General features: G+C 40.9%; 1 protein-coding gene across 4 annotated transcripts in view; it reads right to left on the reverse strand.

Annotated features, from left to right (window-relative positions):
- Positions 1–721: 721 nt before the first annotated feature.
- LOC122555131 (cyclic AMP receptor-like protein A) overlaps positions 722–19,679 on the reverse strand; it is a 214,513-nt gene continuing 195,555 nt past the window's right edge. For all 4 annotated transcript variants that reach the window (XM_043700836.2, XM_043700837.2, XM_087992845.1 and 1 more), the window contains 2 exons: positions 10,594–10,741; positions 722–1,908 (listed from right to left, as the gene is read on the reverse strand). In XM_043700836.2, coding sequence (XP_043556771.1) covers positions 1,744–1,908; positions 10,594–10,741 — 313 coding nt within the window. In that variant the 3' untranslated portion in view covers positions 722–1,743. The remainder of the gene's footprint in view (positions 1,909–10,593; positions 10,742–19,679) is intronic.

Consider the following 19,679-nt stretch of genomic DNA (forward strand, 5'->3'; position numbering starts at 1 on the left):
ATTTTAAAGTTGAGATGTGGGTTTCAGTTCGTTCCTCTAATCGACTATATGGTGAAATCTGACTCTGGTGGAAGCATAAAATGAACCACAGTGTGGTCTTGATTAACTCTTCTGATTTTGCTTTAGACCAAAGTATATGAAAAGGAACTGGGTCAATGTTTATCATGGGTAGCTGATTTGATGCTGCTGATTTGTAGTCCAAGCGAATTTTAATTCCACTCCGTATTTTAAAGCTGCAATAATAAAATTCTAGGGAACAGGGATGGCCCAATATACAAGTATACAAATTCAGACTCCCAATTTGCTTTAATAGTTGTGTTTTGTTACTGCAATGGACTTTTCTTATTCTCATTCCCATTCTTGGGTTTAGTCAGATCTCATAAACAGTTGTTTAGTGTATGAGATTTTACATTTTGGGACAAATGGGTTGAGTAAATTGAGGGCAGTGCCTAAATTATACTACTTTAGTAGCAGAAAATTGATCATAGAACAATGTAAATCATGTCTCTGTTAGAAAAGGCTTCAATTTTGTAAAACGTGATGCTAAACTCTTTCTAATATTTGCCAGTGACCAAGTATCAGCTGCAAACATGAAAACAAGAAGGTTACCTGCACACAGGCTCCCATACAGTTGCGCCAAACAGACTGTCAGGATTAAAGACAGCAGTTTATGGTGAGAGCTAAATGTTTCTTACCACTGCCACAAAGATGCACCATCTTGTTAAGCCACTTAATTTTATATTTTCTGCAATGTTCTACAAAATGAACAAACTCAAACAAAAAATGTTTCTAAGGCAGATTCGTTCATTTCAATTAACAGCATTTCTGGAAGATTTTGTAGGAAAGCTCTAGTTTACTACATATAGGCACAATAATCCTATAAGCAAATATAAATTACACAAAGCAGTCCATAAGCCAAGATCTGATAACAAAACACAATTAAAAATAGTTAATAAGAATCATATGGATTTGGACATCGTTAGATGGCTTTAATGTTTGCTTGATCTTTGAAAACAGTTATCTTCAATAACTTGGACACTTTAAATAACTAATGTTAAATTAAATTGTAAACATTTTTCAAAAAGTTGTCCTGTAGTTATGGCTTTCCATCATTTTGTCTGTGTCTACTTAGGGCTCTACACTGTGCATTTCCTCTCCTTTTCAGCTTCCCTACCCTCCTGAACTGTCTGCTTTCCCCACAGCATACTGTACAGGGATCAAAGTCATAGTTTCACTCATTATAATTCATACGCAACCTGAATCAAATAGACTGGTCAGCCAAATTGAGAATGCACTGTTCTGAAAATATTCAAATACAATTAAAGCAAAATCAACATAAAAATCCAATGCCCTCACTAAAGAAATAAAGTAAATATATTTGTTTGAAATAAAACACTGCACTTAACTTTTCATATATGACCATTAGATCAATTTCATCAAACACTTTCCTCTTACTCAACATTATGTTCTTAGTTTTTCTATTGCTTTAGACTATCCTTTTCCTTTGTGTGTAACATAAACCAGAGACAGCTGAAAGGAACAACCTCTTTAACTATGTGTTTGTGTTTAGCATGATGGTTCCTCCACAAATCTGAAGCTTCTGTTCCAGTTTTATGACATTAAATATTAAGACCCTAGAATTAATAATGAGGGTTGACAGCTCAGCTCTAGTGTCACGGAGGGGTTCTTCCTTTGTCTAAGAGTCCAACAGTGCACATGCTCAGTTGCGGGGTGTTGCTGTTGTCAGGGCCTCCTGTCCCTGGATGTCACGGTCGATGAATAAATTGCTCCTGTGCCGTCATCACATGAGTCTGAGGAATCGCTTTCCAAATGGGCCATGTAGCGCACAGGCCCCGGCTGGTACTCCTTGATCAATGTTGTATCAGAAAATCGGGACTGGAAAGCAAGCTGAAAAAGAATGAAATGTCATGCAGTGCAATAAAGGCGTTATTTTAGGGACATAGTTGGTTGGGCTTTATGTTTTTCTACCTAAAGAGTAACGTGTGAAAATGTCAAAAAAATCATTACAAATAAAATATATTATTAAAGCAAACAAAATGAACAAAACAACAATTCCTACAACAATGGTCTCTTAACCCTTTTAACAGTTTGAGAATACTGTATTGGGGACTTACTACTATTTTGAAGAACAGTTGAGAGGGCATTTTTGATCTGGTGAAAAGGGGAACTGGTAACATTCATGCATTGGAGTCATCTTTCCAATCTACAAGCCACATGATTTTTTCTGAAAGGTCACCTCAAAATAAAATGATCAACAAACAGCAGGAGGAAATAATCAGGAAGTAAACGATAAAAAAATTTTAAAAGAAAGTGTACTAATATGAAAAAAACTGAAGAAATGTTGAAAGGCACAGTAAAGAAAGTAATGTATTACTTTCAAGGTCAGGGTTAATAACAGACTAATTTATTGATGGAGCCACTGACAAGACATCAAAGCTACACCATTCATGAAAAAGCTTTAGATGTACTTCTATGTTGAAACTCAAGTTAATTTGGGCTGAAATACTTTAATCTGATCATCAGCATGATGGGATACTGTTAAGTACTGTGTTGACGTGTGTTTTTTTTGGTAACATTATTATTAACTGGCTCAACAACAGGGTGCAGCTGCAGACAACTGTAATAAGCATAGATATCTCAAGGCTTTGACCCCGGTGCTCGCTGGAAGCACGGAAATCATACTGATCTACCAAAAGGCAAGCCATAGATTTCCTGTAGCCTAAAGCATGCTTCAACAATTTTGGTTCAGTGAGTGAAGATAAAGTCAGCTTTTGAATTTCTGTATAGAAAACAATTGACATTTAACTGATACTGTTTGATGAATAGTGACAGGGACAGGAAATACAGTTTGTGTAAATTTGCTGCTAATATTCTACTTGAGCCCCTCAGCCAGACACTGGGCTCATGTTACTGTGGTCTTGCTGTGACATTTATTACAGACAAAAAGATGGAAAGCTTGTCCTTGTTGTCAACAGGCCTTAGTCAAGGGGACTAGCCTTCACTCAGGAAACTCAGCATGGTAAGGCAGTATCTGATACAGTCCAGGTCCTTCTCACGGTGGTGAGAGTCAGGGTCATCACCATATAACGGGTGAGGGCCCTCATGATGAGCAGCACAATGTAGTCACAATATTGTGACTTTCTGCCCTATTGTAGGCTGTTTTCTTCCTGGAATGAGAAGAGAGTCAGGTAATATGGAAGATGAAACAGCTACTACTGTTGATTCAGGTGGGTAGCAGCACAGAGGACTTACAGGGCTGGTGGTGTTGGGACGGAGAGACCGAGTGAGGAATATGCTGCAGGCAACAGTGAGAGTGGTGGAGCATGAGCTTTGGAGGGAGGTGGGTGCAATAGCAGAAAGAGTAAGTGTGAGGTATCAGAGATGCCTTCTTCCTATATTGCTGGGCATTCCTCCAGATGACTGAGAATGAATCCCACAATTTTATTGACACAGAAGGAGTCCATTTGGCCCATCATGCCTCTACCTAGTGCCTAGTGCCAATTTCATGCCTCTTCCTCATATTCCTGCACACCATTTCTATCCAAATAATTATCCAATATCCTCAAAGTTTGGAGAAGATTTGTAGCTCGGGTGCTCGTTGTTGTGGTTCTGTTCGCCGAGCTGGGAATTTGTGTTGCAGACGTTTCGTCCCCTGTCTAGGTGACATCCTCAGTGCTTGGGAGCCTCCTGTGAAGTGTTTCTGTGATCTTTCTTCCGGCATTTATAGTGATTTGTATCTACTGCTTCCGGTTGTCAGTTCCAACTCTGAGAACAGCCAGGGAATTCCTAGAGACATGGCACTCATCCACAGATTCAATCAATAAGCACATCGACCTGGACTCAATATACCGGCCACTGCAGTGGACAGCTGGAACTGACAACCGGAAGTGGCAGATTCAAACCACTATAAATGCCGGAGGAAACATCACAGAAGCGCTTCACAGGAGGCTCCCAAGCACTGAGGATGTCACCTAGACAGGGGACGAAACGTCTGCAACACAAATCCCCAATTCGGCGAACAGAACCACAATATCCAATATCCTCTTGAATGCCTCAATTGAACCTGCCTCCCCCACATTTTCAGGCCATGAATTCCATACCCTAACTATTTGCTGTGCAAAACGTATTTCTCACATCATCTTTGCTTCATTTGCATGTCACTTTAAACCTATGCCCGTTTGATTTCCTTTATTTTACGAGTTGGAACAGCTTCTCCCTATCTACTCTATCCAGTCCACCATGATTGTGAAAATCTCTATGAAATCTCCTCTCCAAGGAAACAGTTCCAATTTCTGCAATCCATCCTCATCATTTCTCATTCCTGGAACCATTCCTGTAAATTGTTTCTGTGCTGTCTCCAATACATTCATACATCCTATAATGTGATGCCACAACTATATGCAATGCTGCAGCTGAGCTCTAAGAATTGTTTTATGCAAGTTCAACATCACTCCCTGCTCTTAAACTCTATGCCCCTGTTAAAAAATGCAGAGAATGCTATATGCTTTATTAACTGCTCTCCCCACCTGTCCTACCACCTTCAATGATCTTGGATAAACACCCAAGTCCCACTGCTTTGTACCCACCCCCCATTAAAATCTGCCCTCAATTTTTTATTGTCTTTCCATGTTCTTCCAGCTAAAGTGGAAGTTCAACTCGAACCTCATCAGCCATCTACCTGTCCATTCCACCAACTAGTCAATGTCCTTTTGGAGTTCCACACTATCGTCCTCAGAGTTTACAATTTTTTCAAAGTTTAGTGTCATCTGCAAACTTTGAAATTGTCTCCAGCACACCAATATCCAGATAATTAATAAATATCAGAAAAGGGCCCCAGTATTGACTCAGAGAGGATTCCACTACAACCATTCCTCCATTACTCTCCCTTTCTTATCCGTCTGCAACCATCCCTTTCATTCTATGACCTATACCTTTTTTCACATGTCAGTATCAAACGCCTTCTGGAAATCCTACATATACTACATCAACAGTGTTACCTTCATGAACCCTTTCATGTTAACTCTTCAAAAAACTCCTTGGTTTTATCCCAAGTGGCAACCTCGGACCAGATTACCATGGTGTGGTGTCATGGACTCTACTGCCGGTCCTGAGAGATGAGGAGTTTCTGCTTGTGCATCATCTCAAACAACAGGAGCTCCAGGTTCCTGTCCACAAAGTAGGAGACGAGTTTCCCCATCTGCCAGGTCTGAACCCTGCAGGGGCATCTGGAATGAAAACACTCATCCAGATTCACAATGATGTGGAAATCGTGTGTACACATGCCTCAGGAGTGGGAACAGCAAATAATGTGACTGGTTTGGCAAGATTCCATGAAAAGCTTCAATGCAATTTGCACTTAGAGTCATAGAGTCATAGAGATGTACAGCTTGGAAACAGACCCTTCGGTCCATGCCGACCAGATATCCCAACCCAATTTAGTCCCACCTGCCAGCACCCGGCCCATATCCCTCCAAACCCTTCCTATTCATATACCCATCCAAATGCGTCTTAAATGTTGCAATTATACCACATTCTCTGGCAGCTCATTCCATACACATACCTCCCTCTGCGTGAAAAAGTTGCCCCATAGGTCTCTTTTATATCTTGCCCCTCTCACCTTAAACCTATGCCCTCTAGTTCTGCGCTCCCCGGCCCCAGGAAAAAAACTGTGTCTATTTATCCTATCCATACCCTTCATAATTTTGTAAACCTCTACAAGGTAACCCCTCAGCCTCCGACGCTCCAGGGAAAACAGCCCTAGCCTGTTCAGCCTCTCCTTATAGCTCAAATCTTCCACCCTGGTAACATCCTTGTAAATCTTTTCTGAACCCTTTCAAGTTTCACAACATCTTTCCAATAGGAAGGAGACCAGAATTGCATGCAATATTCCAACAGTGGCCTAGCCAATGTCCTGTACAGCTGCAACATGACCTCCCAACTCTTGTACTCAATACTCTGACCAATAAAAGAAAGCATACCAAATGCCGCCTTCACTATCCTATCTACCTGCAAATTGTAAACTATAAAATTGAGCCCAATGTGTTTGATTCTTAACTGCTCTCTTAAATGGCATGGCAAGCCACTCAGTTCAAGAGGAATTTACTGGACTTGCCGGCAATGCCAGCTCTGAAAGAATGAATTAAAATAAAATGCTACATCTAGGAAATAGGCAACTATGACCTGGATATCACTTGAAGATATATTATTTAAATACACCCTTTTACAAAGCATGCCAATAAGGGAAACCTATAGTTCTTTCTCGGCTACACAATATGATGGCCCTTCGTTGCCCAATCATGTTGTGTAACATGTGATTTCTTTGATGGTGAGATATGATGGTCCCTCCATCATTGGCAGCTTATTAAATGACCTTGTAATTTTGGCTTGTAGCAGCACTGAAGGATTAGCTGGGTACAACATACGTGGGTACAATGCCAGTCAACAGTTTCAATTTTGTGGCAGTTCTCTCACCTGACAGGAACCCTGGACAAAAGGCATAACTGGACATTTAACCATTTATCTGGTGTTTCAGTTAATATTAAGATATGAGGGGGAAAGTGATGCTGCAGATCAGAGTCGAAGAGTGTGGTGCTGGAAAAGCACAGCCGGTCAGGTAGCATCCCAGGAACTGGAGAGTTGTCGTTTCAAGCATAGGCTCTTCATAGGGAATGCCCATTCCTTATGAAGAGCTTACGCTCGAAATGTCGATTCTCCTGCTCCACAGATGCTGTCTGACCAGCTGTGCTTTTATAGCACCACACTCTTTGACTCTTAAGGTTTGAGGAAATTGTTCTACTTTATTCAACTTCACAGTTTTAATATGTTGAATAAATTTACTTAATACATTATAGCGGTAGAGTAATACTTTAACTTATGTACGATTATTGATATATAAATAGACAACCATATTCTTTAAAAGGTTTTTCACATTTTGTTTTACCACACCCACAACAGCTTGTAAATAAAATCTCTTAAACATAGACAAATATCTCAAAGGAATCACAGAAATATCAGCAAATAAATTTTGACATCGAGATGTAGGAGGAGGTATCAGGAGAAGTGACTTAAAGTTTGGTTAGAGAAAGATATTAAGAATCATCTTAAAGGGCAAAAGAGAGGTGGAGAGGTTGAGAAGCCTAGGAGAGGGAATTTGAGAGCTTACGGCCTTGGCAGTTGAAGGCACAGCTACCAATGCTGTAGCTGCTTGTAGTTACTCCTGCCAGGAGATCTGCTCTCATGGTCTGCCATGCTTGTACATTTTGCACCACCCTCACACATCCAGTATAACCAATCTGTGACCTCCATCACCAACTACACCTATGTTGACTTCTCTTTCTGCTACCCTCACTTTACCCTCTAGAGGAGATCTGTGTAACCATTCAATTCCGATCAAATGGTCAAAATACTGATATTTTATTGGATGCCACTTAGTGTCAACCAGACCCTTCAGTTCAACTCGCCTACGCTGACCATGTTTCCCAACTAAACTCGCACTATTTCCATCTAAGCCTTCCCTATTTATGTGCCAGTCCAAATGTGTTTTAAATGTTGCCTGCATCTACCACTTCCTTTGGCAGTTCATTCCACACACGAATCACCCTTTATGTGAAAAAGATGCCCCCAGGTCCTTTTTAATTCTTTCTCCTCTAGTTTTGAACTCCCTTACCTTGGGGGTGAATATTTGGAATCCTCTATCCCAGAGGGCTGTGGAAGCTCACACTTTGAGCATATTTAAAGTAGTGGTTGATACATTTTTGATTATCGATAGCATGAAGTGTTATGGGACATTGTGGGTAAAAGGCATTGAAGTGTTCACTCAGCCACGATTGTATTAAATGGAGGAGCAGGCTCAAAGGGCTAAATGGCTTATTTATGTTCTTTGTAATAGACAACATTAAAGGTAACAAAGTCAAGAAAGAGGGTTTCATCAGCAGATGAGTTGAGACAGAGACATAGTCAGCTGATGTTCTGGAGGTAGAAATAGGCTGATGGTACAGAATGTGGCTGGAATCTTAGCGAAAGGTCAAACATGACACCATGGTTGCAATGAGTTTGAAACTGCTGGGGAGAAGGTGGATTTGGTGGAAGGGTCTGGAATTTGGAAGGGTCTGCAGACATAGACTTCTGTCTTCAATATCAATTTGTATCTATATCTAAATTCTAACCCAAGGGCTACAGTACAAGGACATGGAAGTTATGTTGCAGTTGTACAAAATCCTGGTTAGACCCCATTTGCAGTACATTGAGCAGATCTGGGCAGCGCACCTTAGGAAGGATATACTGGCCTTGGAGGGGGTGTAACATAGATTTACAACAACAACACATTATGAGAAGGGATTATACAAATGAGGCCTGTTTTCTCAAGAAGTTAGAAGGTTAAGGGGTGATCTGATCAAAGTCTTCAAGGTAGTAGCAAATTATTTCAACTAGTTGGAGATTCTGGAAGAAGGGAATGAGAATTAGGACCAGACTAGAGGTTGGTAGATGTTTGGAAATCGCATCCACAAATGATGCTAAATCAGCTGTTAATGCTAAATCTGAGATAGATAAATTTTTGTCAAGCAAAGATATTAAGGGATATGGATCAAAGTCAGGTTTACAGAGTTAGGCCACAAAGCAGCTACGATCTCATTAAATAGCAAAACAAGCTTGAGGAGCAGAATGGCCTACTCCTGTTCTTATGTTTCTATACTTTTGAGGAAATTTCTGCTCATTAAGAATTAGATGACAGACAAGGAGTCTGATATTTTAAAGATAGTGAAGAGGGTTGAGAGGTGGAGCTGTCTGTTGTCATTATACAAGTGGAAACTGATATAATAAAACAAAGAACTGCAGAACCTGGAGATCTTAAACAAAGACAGAGAATGCTGGAGAAACTCAGCAGGTCCGGCAGCATCTTTGAGGAGAAAGAAGAGTTAACATTTTGAGTTTGGTGACTCTTAGTCAGAAGATATTGCCAGATCTGCTGAGTTTCTCCAGAAATTTGTTTATGTTTGGAACCTAGTGCTGTGCTTTCAGATAATGTTATTTAGGGGCTAACACGTAGATGAGAAATTTGAAAGATCTAAGGATAGATCATTGGACAGTATCCAAGGTAATGGTGCAGGAATGGGAAATGAAGCTACTGACCATGATCATCAGGTTACATCTGGACGAGTACAGTCCCACTCACCTGGTAGACAAGTAACAGAGGAAGTTAGCTTGGTCATTTATGTCAAAGACTGCTTAGAGGTCAAGGAAGACAAGGAGAGACAGTTTATCTTTGTCACAATCCAATATGAAGTCCATTGTAACTTTAATAATGGCCATTTTGGTAATGTGGCAGGGGCAGAAACCTGATTGAAAGGGTTTAAAGAGAGTTCCAGGAAATGTAGGCACGCATTTGAGTAGTGACAGTATGTTCAAGGATGTTGGAGAGGAAACTGATGTTGAGAAACCAAGGCTTGAGGTGATGGCAGTTGGGCTCAAAGGAGAAAAAGATGCCACAGGAGTAAGGGGACAGACCAAGGTGGGATTTGATGATAACAGCCGCAGTAACATTGTGATTGAGTAGCAACTGCTACAAAGACGTGGTCAGACAGGAAGGCTGCACTTTGGAGAGTCTCTCTCCAAGCCTCTGCCAGATTTGTGTTAAGTTTACAATGTTGATGTGGTGAGCTCACAAGTGAACAGAGATGGAGAGAGAGAGAGAGAGAGAGCGACAATGACAGTTCATCTGCTGGCAGTGTCCACATGATCAGGACTCGATGAGTTCGACGGAGATTGGCAAGATTATTTCTCAGCGAGAGTGCTTGGCAGGAATGCTGAGAAGAGAGAATGATTGGCTTGTGTGGATGCTGCTTGTAGGGAGGCCGAGACATGGGTTTGAAATGTCCATTCAGTGAATGAGAAGAAAGGCACAGAGTGAAGATGCAGGCATATGCCTGAAATATCGACTCTTCTGCTCCTTGGATACTGCCTGATTTGCTGTGCTTTTCCAGCGCCATACTTTTCAACTCTCATCTCTGGCATCTGTAGTCCTCACTTCATTCTTATCTAAGAACTTGTCAAGCCTGATACAATGACAGGAGAGTGTACGAGAGACAAAAAGGATAAAGGGTCGGGATAGGAATTTTAGAAGGCAGGTAAAAGATAATTAACACTTTAGAAATGAACATCCTAATGGCTGGCTGGCTAACCACGGTGCCATCTTCAAACCCTCTGTACTGCATGACATTGCAGCTGGAGTTGATTGGTACAATTGCAGCTAAACAGAACAGTATCACAACCATCGGCCAGCACTGTTGCAGTCTGACTAATTTTGATAGTGTGGCTGAATGTCTATGACTCATACACTGGTGGGAAGGAAACAACTGGCTGCTTCAAATATTAACTTCCTGTAGCTATTTAAAGGGAAAGTCTTGCAGCTACTTAAAGGGATAAAACAATAGACTTTTCAAGTTTCAAACTCAGGAGGTTTGTGGTAAAACACAACTTCTGCAGGACTTGCAAAGCAATTCTTCAGGATAAAATAAGGAAAGGAAGGGAGCCATATTTTTAAACTCAAATAGCAATTGCCACTGCTAAAGTTACCTGTAGAGATGTGAAGTTCAGCTGGCCCCATGTTTCCCTGTCCAACCCAAACACAATGGCATTGGCCAGTCCATGGAGTGGTGCAGTAATAACATGGAGGAGTGTCAGGATAAAAACAGGATGACTGGGATCAAACGCATTGTGCAGCCTAATGTGGGAAAATAGAACAGAAAGTAATAAACAAATGCAATTTTCTTATATTAAAATATAACTAAAAATTCACAAGTACTAGATTACCCTGTCAATTTGCAGCTGCATTTCACATCAGAAGGTTTTGAATGTATTTCAGTATAGAGTGGCAGAGAATTATACAAGCCAAAGAAAAAAGTAAGAAATATCTTCCTGGATTTCTCGGTGGGGTGGAAATCAGGAGATTTGATGCAAATCTTTGCATGCAAAAATTCCATGTAATTTTCTGATTTTCACTGTGACCAGGAGATCCAATACAGTTCTGCACAGATTCAAAACGAATCTCTGATTATCTCAATTGAACTGAAATTGTGGCTGAGAACAACATCCATCAAGCACCATGCTAATGGTTCTTATAGGGAGCTGTTCTTCTAAAGCAGGCTCATTCTAGGATTAGTCTGAGATGGATTAAAGAATAGCTTAATGGATGATAATTACTTCAAGATAGGAACATGGGAACAAGAATAAACCAGTCAGACCCTCAAGTCTATTCTTCCATTCGATTAGATCATTGTTGATCCACAACCTAACTCCTTAGCTCCATTTACCTTGACTCTTTAGGTTAAGAAAACTCTGCCATTCTCAGATTTAAAGTTTAACAATTGATATTTGTGAAAACTTACATATGTGGTGGTAGACATTGAGAACGCTCCCTGGATTGCCTATATTGAAAGATCTGTATTGTTCCAGGGCATCCCTGGTGCTTGACCAGCTATGTTAAGTTCACTAATTAAATCTGCGAAAATTCACCTTCACTGGAGTCTGGAATTCTCTGTCTACTTCAGATCACCCTGCAGACTGTGGTGCTAATGGTTAGGACGCACCTAGCCGAATAAGCAACAGGAAGCTCACCAGTAATCTGTTCTGATTAGCTAGGAGAAAGTGAGGACTGCAGATGCTGGACAGCTGGAATTCCTGAAGAAGGGCTTATGCCCAAAACGTCAATTCTCCTGCTCCTTTGATGCTGCCTGACATGCGGCGCTTTTCCAGCAACACATTTTTCTGTTCTGATTAGCTACATGATTAGCTGATTAAACTCCAGCATATGCACATTTGGGATTCCTAAACCTCAGCTCGGCCAATATGCACCCAAAGTTATTAGATGTAGTCTAAATTTCACAGAATCTTGAATTAGAGACCCTTAAGCATTCTAATGGATGGGTGCACATCACAACATAATAAATAAATTAGCAGATAAACAGGCCTTGAGCTTTACAGGTTTAGGAGAACACATATGAAAAACATAATGTGAAACAAAGTTGTTCTAAACTATTGTAAATACTGATATTGTCTGAATTTCCAATACGTTACTGCAATATTAAAATACATTCTGCCTAACAAATATTTATTATTTTCCATGTTCCCTTTTGTATTTCAAATCAAATGCAGAGTATCTACAGGACTCCTAAAGCAAATAAACAGTCAGCCTAACCTCAAGGCCACAGCAACTCATAGGACTATATGTCATTTAGTCTGAATGAATTGATGCAGTGAATCATAGAGTGAATGAAGCTACCAGGGGAAATGGACATTGCCAGAAGAAAACAAGGCTTTTATACACTTTGGGGCTATCTTAAGAAGCAGAGACATGTGTTGGTTTTGAATATTACTTTTAAAATAAATGCATTTGTCAAAATTAATTGCTCAATGTATTTAATTTGTTTTAGAATAACAGATGTGATAGTGGTTATAAAAGTTCATTTTTAACTACAATATGGCAACAATATTGTAAAATATATTGCTACATCAAATTATTCCTAATTGCCCAATAAGTGCTGGCATGCTGACTACCACTCTCCATTTACAGAATTATCAATCTCAATCATAAGGGGGTGTTTAAGTGGAGCCTAGATATTTCCCCATATAAAGATAAGTTGGCAGTCTCTCATTTTGGGCACCTCTTACACACCTTTTAACAGATATTGCATCTGTGCTGAATAAAACAAAGGTAAAAATTGCTAACTCATCTTTCTGGTCAAGACACGTGTATGTCGCAGATAAATCCAATATGCCAGAAAGCCATTGCTTTTTTGAGAATGTTATATACTATTACTTTATTTCATCCAGTAAGATCCTTCCAGGCCTTAAAACTGAAACAGACAAAGGAACAGATGAATGGTTTACTTTCTGCTACCTACATATGTTAATCTTGAATTGGCTGAAAGAGCAAACAGAAATATCCCAATGACAGTCACTGAAGCATGACTTGTTGATACGGCAGCCAGACAATCTCTGTTCCTATTGAAGGAGATGTTTGGCTTCTACTTGGCAGCTCCATTCACAAGATTACAAAGATTTGGATTTCAATATGAAATCAAACATAAACTCTGTCAATGCTATACTATACTGGGGTTAGTGTAACCACATATTACATCATCATACCACTAGAAAAGGTATTTTTACTTTGTGGTAGGAAAGGCAAACAATTGGACGGGGTGGCGCCAGAAATATGTCTGCTTCCTACATGCCACCTCAGCAGTTAAACTCTAGATGTGAAGACTTTCTCAACTAGCCATCAGTTTTTTAGTGGTCAATTGATGGACACTTCAGAGCTTCAAGCCACCACTAGTCTGACTACCTGCAACCCCAACTGAGAGAACACAGCAGCCGGCCTGCCAGGTCAGGGGCTCCACTTTTTCCTATACTAGCGGCAACTGGGGGCAAGCAGTTAACTGCTGAAAACCAGCCTCCCGCCCTTACCATGTATTCTTCTGATATCCCCTTCCCTTGCAACTCCCATCCTGTGACACCAATATCTTGAGTGAATTAAAAATGTAGTTGTTGAGGACATCAGTCTCAAGGTTAGAAAAATTCTCATGCCTTTGTTCTGTGAACTCCAGGGCTACCAATATTGAAATTGATAAATGTGCTGCACACAGAAAGCAAGTTCCATCTACAACCAACTCTATAAATGTATCTGGAATGACATAAGGGTGATCAAATATAAAAGGCACCCTAAAAGAGAACCTTAGATTGCAGACCACCTCTCTTTGAGGAAATACTGCAGCTGAGGCAAACACTGAAACTTTGTTAGTTTCTGTGGATGTCAATGCCAAACTTGTACTGGACTCTTCAGACATGAAAAGACTCCGTGAAGATGATGAAATTACTTATAGCTTTGATGTTCTTGAGAAATAAGCAGTCTAACAGCAGAGGGGTTAATAATCAGGGAACACAGTTTTATGATAAGAAGCAGCAGATTTAGAGGGGATATGAGGATTTCTTTCATCCAGAGGGTTGTGGAAATCTGGAACTTACTGCTTGAGGCAGGAACCCTCAAGACATTTAAGTATTTAGATGAGCATTTCAAATACTGTACTATACAAGGCTGGAAAATGTGATTGGAACAGAAAGATGCTTGATGATCAACATGGGCAGGATGCGCTGAAGGGCCTTTTTCTGTGTTGTACATTCTCTGTAACATTACATAAATATTTACACATGAATTCCTAGTATGTTTACTTTGACTATTTAAAACGCTGACATACAAACATGACTAAACATTAAAAAACAGCAAGCAAAGTTTCTGTGTTGTAGGAAAGTAGTTTCATTGTAAGAAGTCCATGCTCAGAATTAAATATTCATTTCTTCATTCAAGGACATGGACTGCATTACTTCAGCTGGTTCAGAACAAAGAATGAGTAGGTAACTCACTTCTAGTCTAGGCACAGGTCAGTTCAATCTTTCACTTAACACTTTGTTAGAGCACAAAGAGAACCATAGAATTGTTACAGTACAGAAGGAGGCCATTTGGCCCATCTTGCCTGCACCAGGAGTATTACCCAGTGCCTATCTCCTGCCTTTTCCCCATATTCCTGCACACCATTTCTATCTAAATAATCACCTGATACCCCTCCTGAAGCTTCATTTGAGTCTGCCTCCACCATACTCCCCTAAACTTTGAACCACTCCCACAAAAGGATGACAATGAAGAAAATTAGAAGTGAACAGGGTACTGTACAGAAGTACTTTTAACAAAATGTAAATATAAAATACGAAGGGGCTCTTGCGGTGTGGTGGAAAAGCCCCTACCTCTGGACTAGAAGGTTCAAGTCCCTCCTTATTCAGAGTTGTGTAATAATATTCCTGATCAGGTTTGTTAGAAAATATCTATGTAAAACATTAACTTATTCATTAGCACCACTACCCAGTGAGTCATCTGATAAAATGCATGAGTTAACATTAAATCTGCTGTATTCTGTGCTCAAGCAGATTGTACCTGTCATGTGTATCCATTTACGAAAAAAACTTTACCTTTATTAGCAGCAATCTAATATATTTATAACTTATTTCTTGTTCCTTTAACCAAAACATGAAAAATACATAGTCATAGAGATGTACAGCATGTAAACAGATCCTTCGGTCCAACCCGTCCATGCCGACCAGATATCCCAACCCAATCTAGTCCCACCTGCCAGCGCCCGGCCCATGTCCCTCCACACCCTTCCTATTCATATACCTATCCAAATGCCTTTTAAATGTTGCAATTGTACCAGCTTCCACCACTTCCTCTGGGAGCTCATTCCATACACACATCACCCTCTGCGTGAAAAAGTTGCCCCTTAGGTCTCTTTTATATCTCTCCCCTCTCACCCTAAACCTATGCCGTCTAATTCTGGACTCCCCCATGGAAAATATAAATCCTGCAAACATTGTCAATTAGTGAACAAAAACTATCAGTTTGACAAAGTCCCAAAATTGTGCTTATGACATTTGAATGTCTTTGAGAAACATAGCGTTGAGGTTGGGAATGTTCTTACAAGACAGGGTACATAGCAACCAAAAGAATATAGGGAGAATCTTATAGGTGTCTGAGTAATGTGGGCTATCATGAGAAGTGGACAAACAGCCGGGCAAGGCCTACCTTGATACAGGGAACACACCACTCCATCTTTTGCTGAGTGGCATGGGGGGGGGGGGGTAGGTTTTCTCATTCGGCAGTGGCACGTTGCCAATTGAGGGAGGGGGGGGTTTGCTTGTTAAATGCCTTATTAATAGCCTACCTCACCTCATTAATATTTAGCTTCCTACCTTATCATACACGCCAACAAGTTAGACACTGAGAATTCTCGATACGGAAGTCACAGCTTCAGCTCACCTCTGGCTGTGAGCTGCCAGGATCTCAGAGCATGACATATGGGCGCCAACCACACACAATCCTGGCCAATAGACACTAGCATTTGACACTTGTCAACCTTCGCAACCATCATGGCATCTTTCTGATCCATTTCGAAGCACAGTTTAGGAAATCCAAACCTATAATGCAGGGCGGACAAGTAAATAGTATCGAAAGGCTGCAGTAAAGACAGTTTGCGCACAGCGTAGGGGCCCTACTCAAGGACTGGACAAAGCTCCATCTCAGGGCTGCTCGATTGCTCCTTTAGTGCTTGCTCATTTAATGCTTACCTACATACTTGCAGCATCCATGCCTTACCTCGCCATGCCAGTTGGTGCACTGGCACTTCAGCCATAGCCAAAGGTTATCAGTACTGCCGGACCCACATAGACTGGCTGCTTGTCAATGGAGAATTGTCAGAGGTGAGGGGGCATACCCACAGTCACTCATCCACTGTCAGGGCATTCATGTATGTAGCACAGTCCAGGAATGGGCAACAGTGTGCTCAAAGAGGCCAGCGGCAGCAATCAGAGGAGCTGCAATCAGAGTGGTCGGGGATTGATCAGTCAGGTCTACAGGCTGCTCAACAACATCAGTCAAAGGCCTGGGTGAATAGAGTCCTGCAGGTCCAACCGTCAATTGTTAAGGAGGGTGCAAGCGAGGCCAGTAGGGTAAGCAAGGGGATCACTGAGGTGGAGTAGCAAAGGCTGAAGTGGGGAAGCAGAAGCATTTGTGGAGGTGGGAACAAGGATGGCAAGTACAGTAGACTACCGGAAAGAGGTTATTGGTAGTGACCACCACCGTAACCTCCACAGTAGGAGTGCTGAAGAGCAGGGTGGGCTTCATTAATGTATAATGTCAGAGCTCAGGGGTCAGGTAATGGAGTGGTGATGACCTAGTGGTATTATCGCTAGACTATTAATCCAGAGACCCTGGTAATATTCTGGGGATCTGGGTTTGCATCCTGCAATGGCAGATAGTGAAATTTGAATTCAATACATTAAAGAAAAGTCTAACATTCAGAGTGTCATGATGACCATGATTACAGGAAAAACCCATCTTGTTCACTAATACCCTTTAGGGAAGGAAATACGTCATCCTTTCCTAGTCTGTCCCACACATGGCTCCAGATCCATAGTAAAGTTATGATTATGATGGACAAAAACTGCTGGCCCAGGCAGCAACATACATGTCCTGAAAATGAATTAAATAAAGGACAGTTGGAAGTCCAAAGTGGTAGCCCTCCACACTGGAGGGGATGGATGGAAATGGGCGAAAGCACAGGATCTGCCTCTGTTGGACATTAGGACAAAGGGCAAATACATGAAACATGTTTGCAAGCTCCAGTTACATTTCATTTGGAATTATTCCTTCGGACACGTGCAATTCATGCAGAGTGACCACATTTAAATGCCAAATGTTGGTCACAAGCAGACTGCACCACACCACTAATTTTATTAAACTAATATTGTCATTTCAGTACTGCAGAAGCTAGTAGCAAAAACTCAAAAGGAAGTGAATGCTGGCCAAAAGCACCCTTCAAGTGTGGCACTTCCAGTTGCGGGATGAGGGAAACATGGCTGCAACATACGTCATGTAAGTGTGATGACAGGTGAATGCAATGAAAAGTGGAATGACTGATGTGGGTCTGAGATGGAAAGGGGGTCAGAGACAGTAGACGCTCCCTTTTTGATGTAATGTGTTGGCCACTCAGCCAGTGTGGCATCTTCACTAAGTTGTGCTCTGACCAGGGCTGTAGTGCAGCAGGCGACAGCGTGAGGAAAGGCCAGTTGCACAGCTTGCAGCTGTCTGCAGAGGCCCTCCAGTATAGTCTGCACAGAGTCACCACGACTGGAGTAGGCTGTGAGGTGATGTGATAGATGCTGAGAAACCAGGGGAACGGGAGCAATCGTCTAATGAGAAGGATAAGGACAGTGAGCTGCAGGAAGCTCTCCTTGCGCATGACAGAGCTCAGCTGTGTCAGTCCTACAAGGCAGACAGGACCTGGTTAACACGCAGTTCCAGTAGATGAGAGCTGGGTGCAGCAGACCGTCAGGGCCTGTCAAGGTCAAAATGCCAGCACATCATTTCACTGAGGGAGTGAATTGCAGCCTTTTCACATTTCCTTTGTGTTCCCCTTTATTGGCTGTCAATAAAATTATCCAATTGCTTGCATGTCTGGGATGTTCCCCCACTGGGCAAGGATGAGATGTGGGTAATTGCTAGGCAATTAGAAAAGAGTAACAGGGACTGAGAAAGGTGTATCTAAGGCCCTGTAAAGTGTGCAGTCTGGTAGTTAAACAGTAGAGTGGTAGAATGGGATTTCATGTGTGACACAGTGTCAGCTATGTACCATGCGCAGTGTGGCTTTGTGACTGCTGTACCACTGAATGGCAATGCCAGATTACCTACATTTATCTGAATGAGACGGGAGGGACATTTGAGAGGGGTAAGTAGCTAAGGATTTTCAGTTAACAAGATCTGGTGAGAGGTCGTGTAATGCGAATCCCTCCAAAAAAGTCTACATGACTTGCACTTAGCCACAAAAAGAAGATCCAGCCCTATCAATTTTATTGATATATTAAACTTTTTTTTTTGCTTAATCAATTTTACTTAAGCAAAAATTTGCCAATTTTGGTACAGCACAGTTAACCTGCTTTTGTATGAATTGATTCAGAAACCGGTAAAGGTATTTAGCTTGATGCCAAATCAATGGTAAGGTAGACAAAATACCTTTGCATTTTTTTCCATTAGAATCTAGCACTTGTGACCTATTCAGTTTGAATCCATCAGCTTTGGAGGCAAATTTAAAGTGGCATGAGGAGGTGGAAGTCTTTAATGTAAAATTGGATTAAATAAATTCAGGCATATTTGCATGCTCTGCATTTTAATTCACAACGTTTGTGAAATTTTAGGATAAAGCTGTGCTGCAAATAAACTTCTAGATGGTGAGGAGAATTAATGTGCAGTTGATATAAACTAATAAATGGAATGAGATGACAATAAACAGCATCAAGCTCTTGCACTTGTGCACAACACAAAAACTGTACGATCAATAGTGCTGACTGTCGTGTCAGTTCAGAAAGCGAAATACACAACTATTTCTGACAGACCACCTACATGTTTAAATTAGTTTTTTTTGAAGTTAAGTGCCTGGCCTTTTGTCACGGATAAACTGCCCATTTTCAAAATGTTTGCTTGGGTTTTACTTTCTAAGTCTGAGCTACTCAAAGTACTTTGTTATTCAGATCAAGAAAAAAACAGTCATAATGGCACAGCCCTTCAAGAAAATAGCAGGCTTGGTTAGTGGGAATGCCTTTCTTTACTTCAAGCACTGAAACATGTAACACATTTTCCTCTGGCTAATGAGATTTACATTTTACACACCGTGCTTTTTTACAACAGAGGCTGATTTGAAAATGTTCCAGAAATTTACTAATATTTAACAGCAGTGAAGCAGTGACAGAACTGTAAAAAAAATGCTATAATTTAAATGTCTCAGCTGATACGATTTTGACAATACTGCGTTGTACTTACTATTGCCCCTAGCAGCCTAACACCCAACTTTTACAAAAGTGAGGATAGTACTCACAGACGATACTGAATGGAACAACTTATTAAACCAACAAGGCATGGAAATTATGCTATGTCATCAAATAATATGACAGTTACTCTACCATCAGATAGTAAACAGGATTCATCTAATTTGATGTGCATGCTTCACCCACTACTTCAACTTTAATTTTTTTTGTTTCCTTGACCTTAATTTTGTTACTAATGT

The sequence above is a fragment of the Chiloscyllium plagiosum genome, unplaced genomic scaffold (genome assembly GCF_037043375.1).
Source record: "Chiloscyllium plagiosum isolate Xiang-an unplaced genomic scaffold, Cpla_swu_hap1 HiC_scaffold_12, whole genome shotgun sequence".
Taxonomy (NCBI): domain Eukaryota; kingdom Metazoa; phylum Chordata; class Chondrichthyes; order Orectolobiformes; family Hemiscylliidae; genus Chiloscyllium; species Chiloscyllium plagiosum.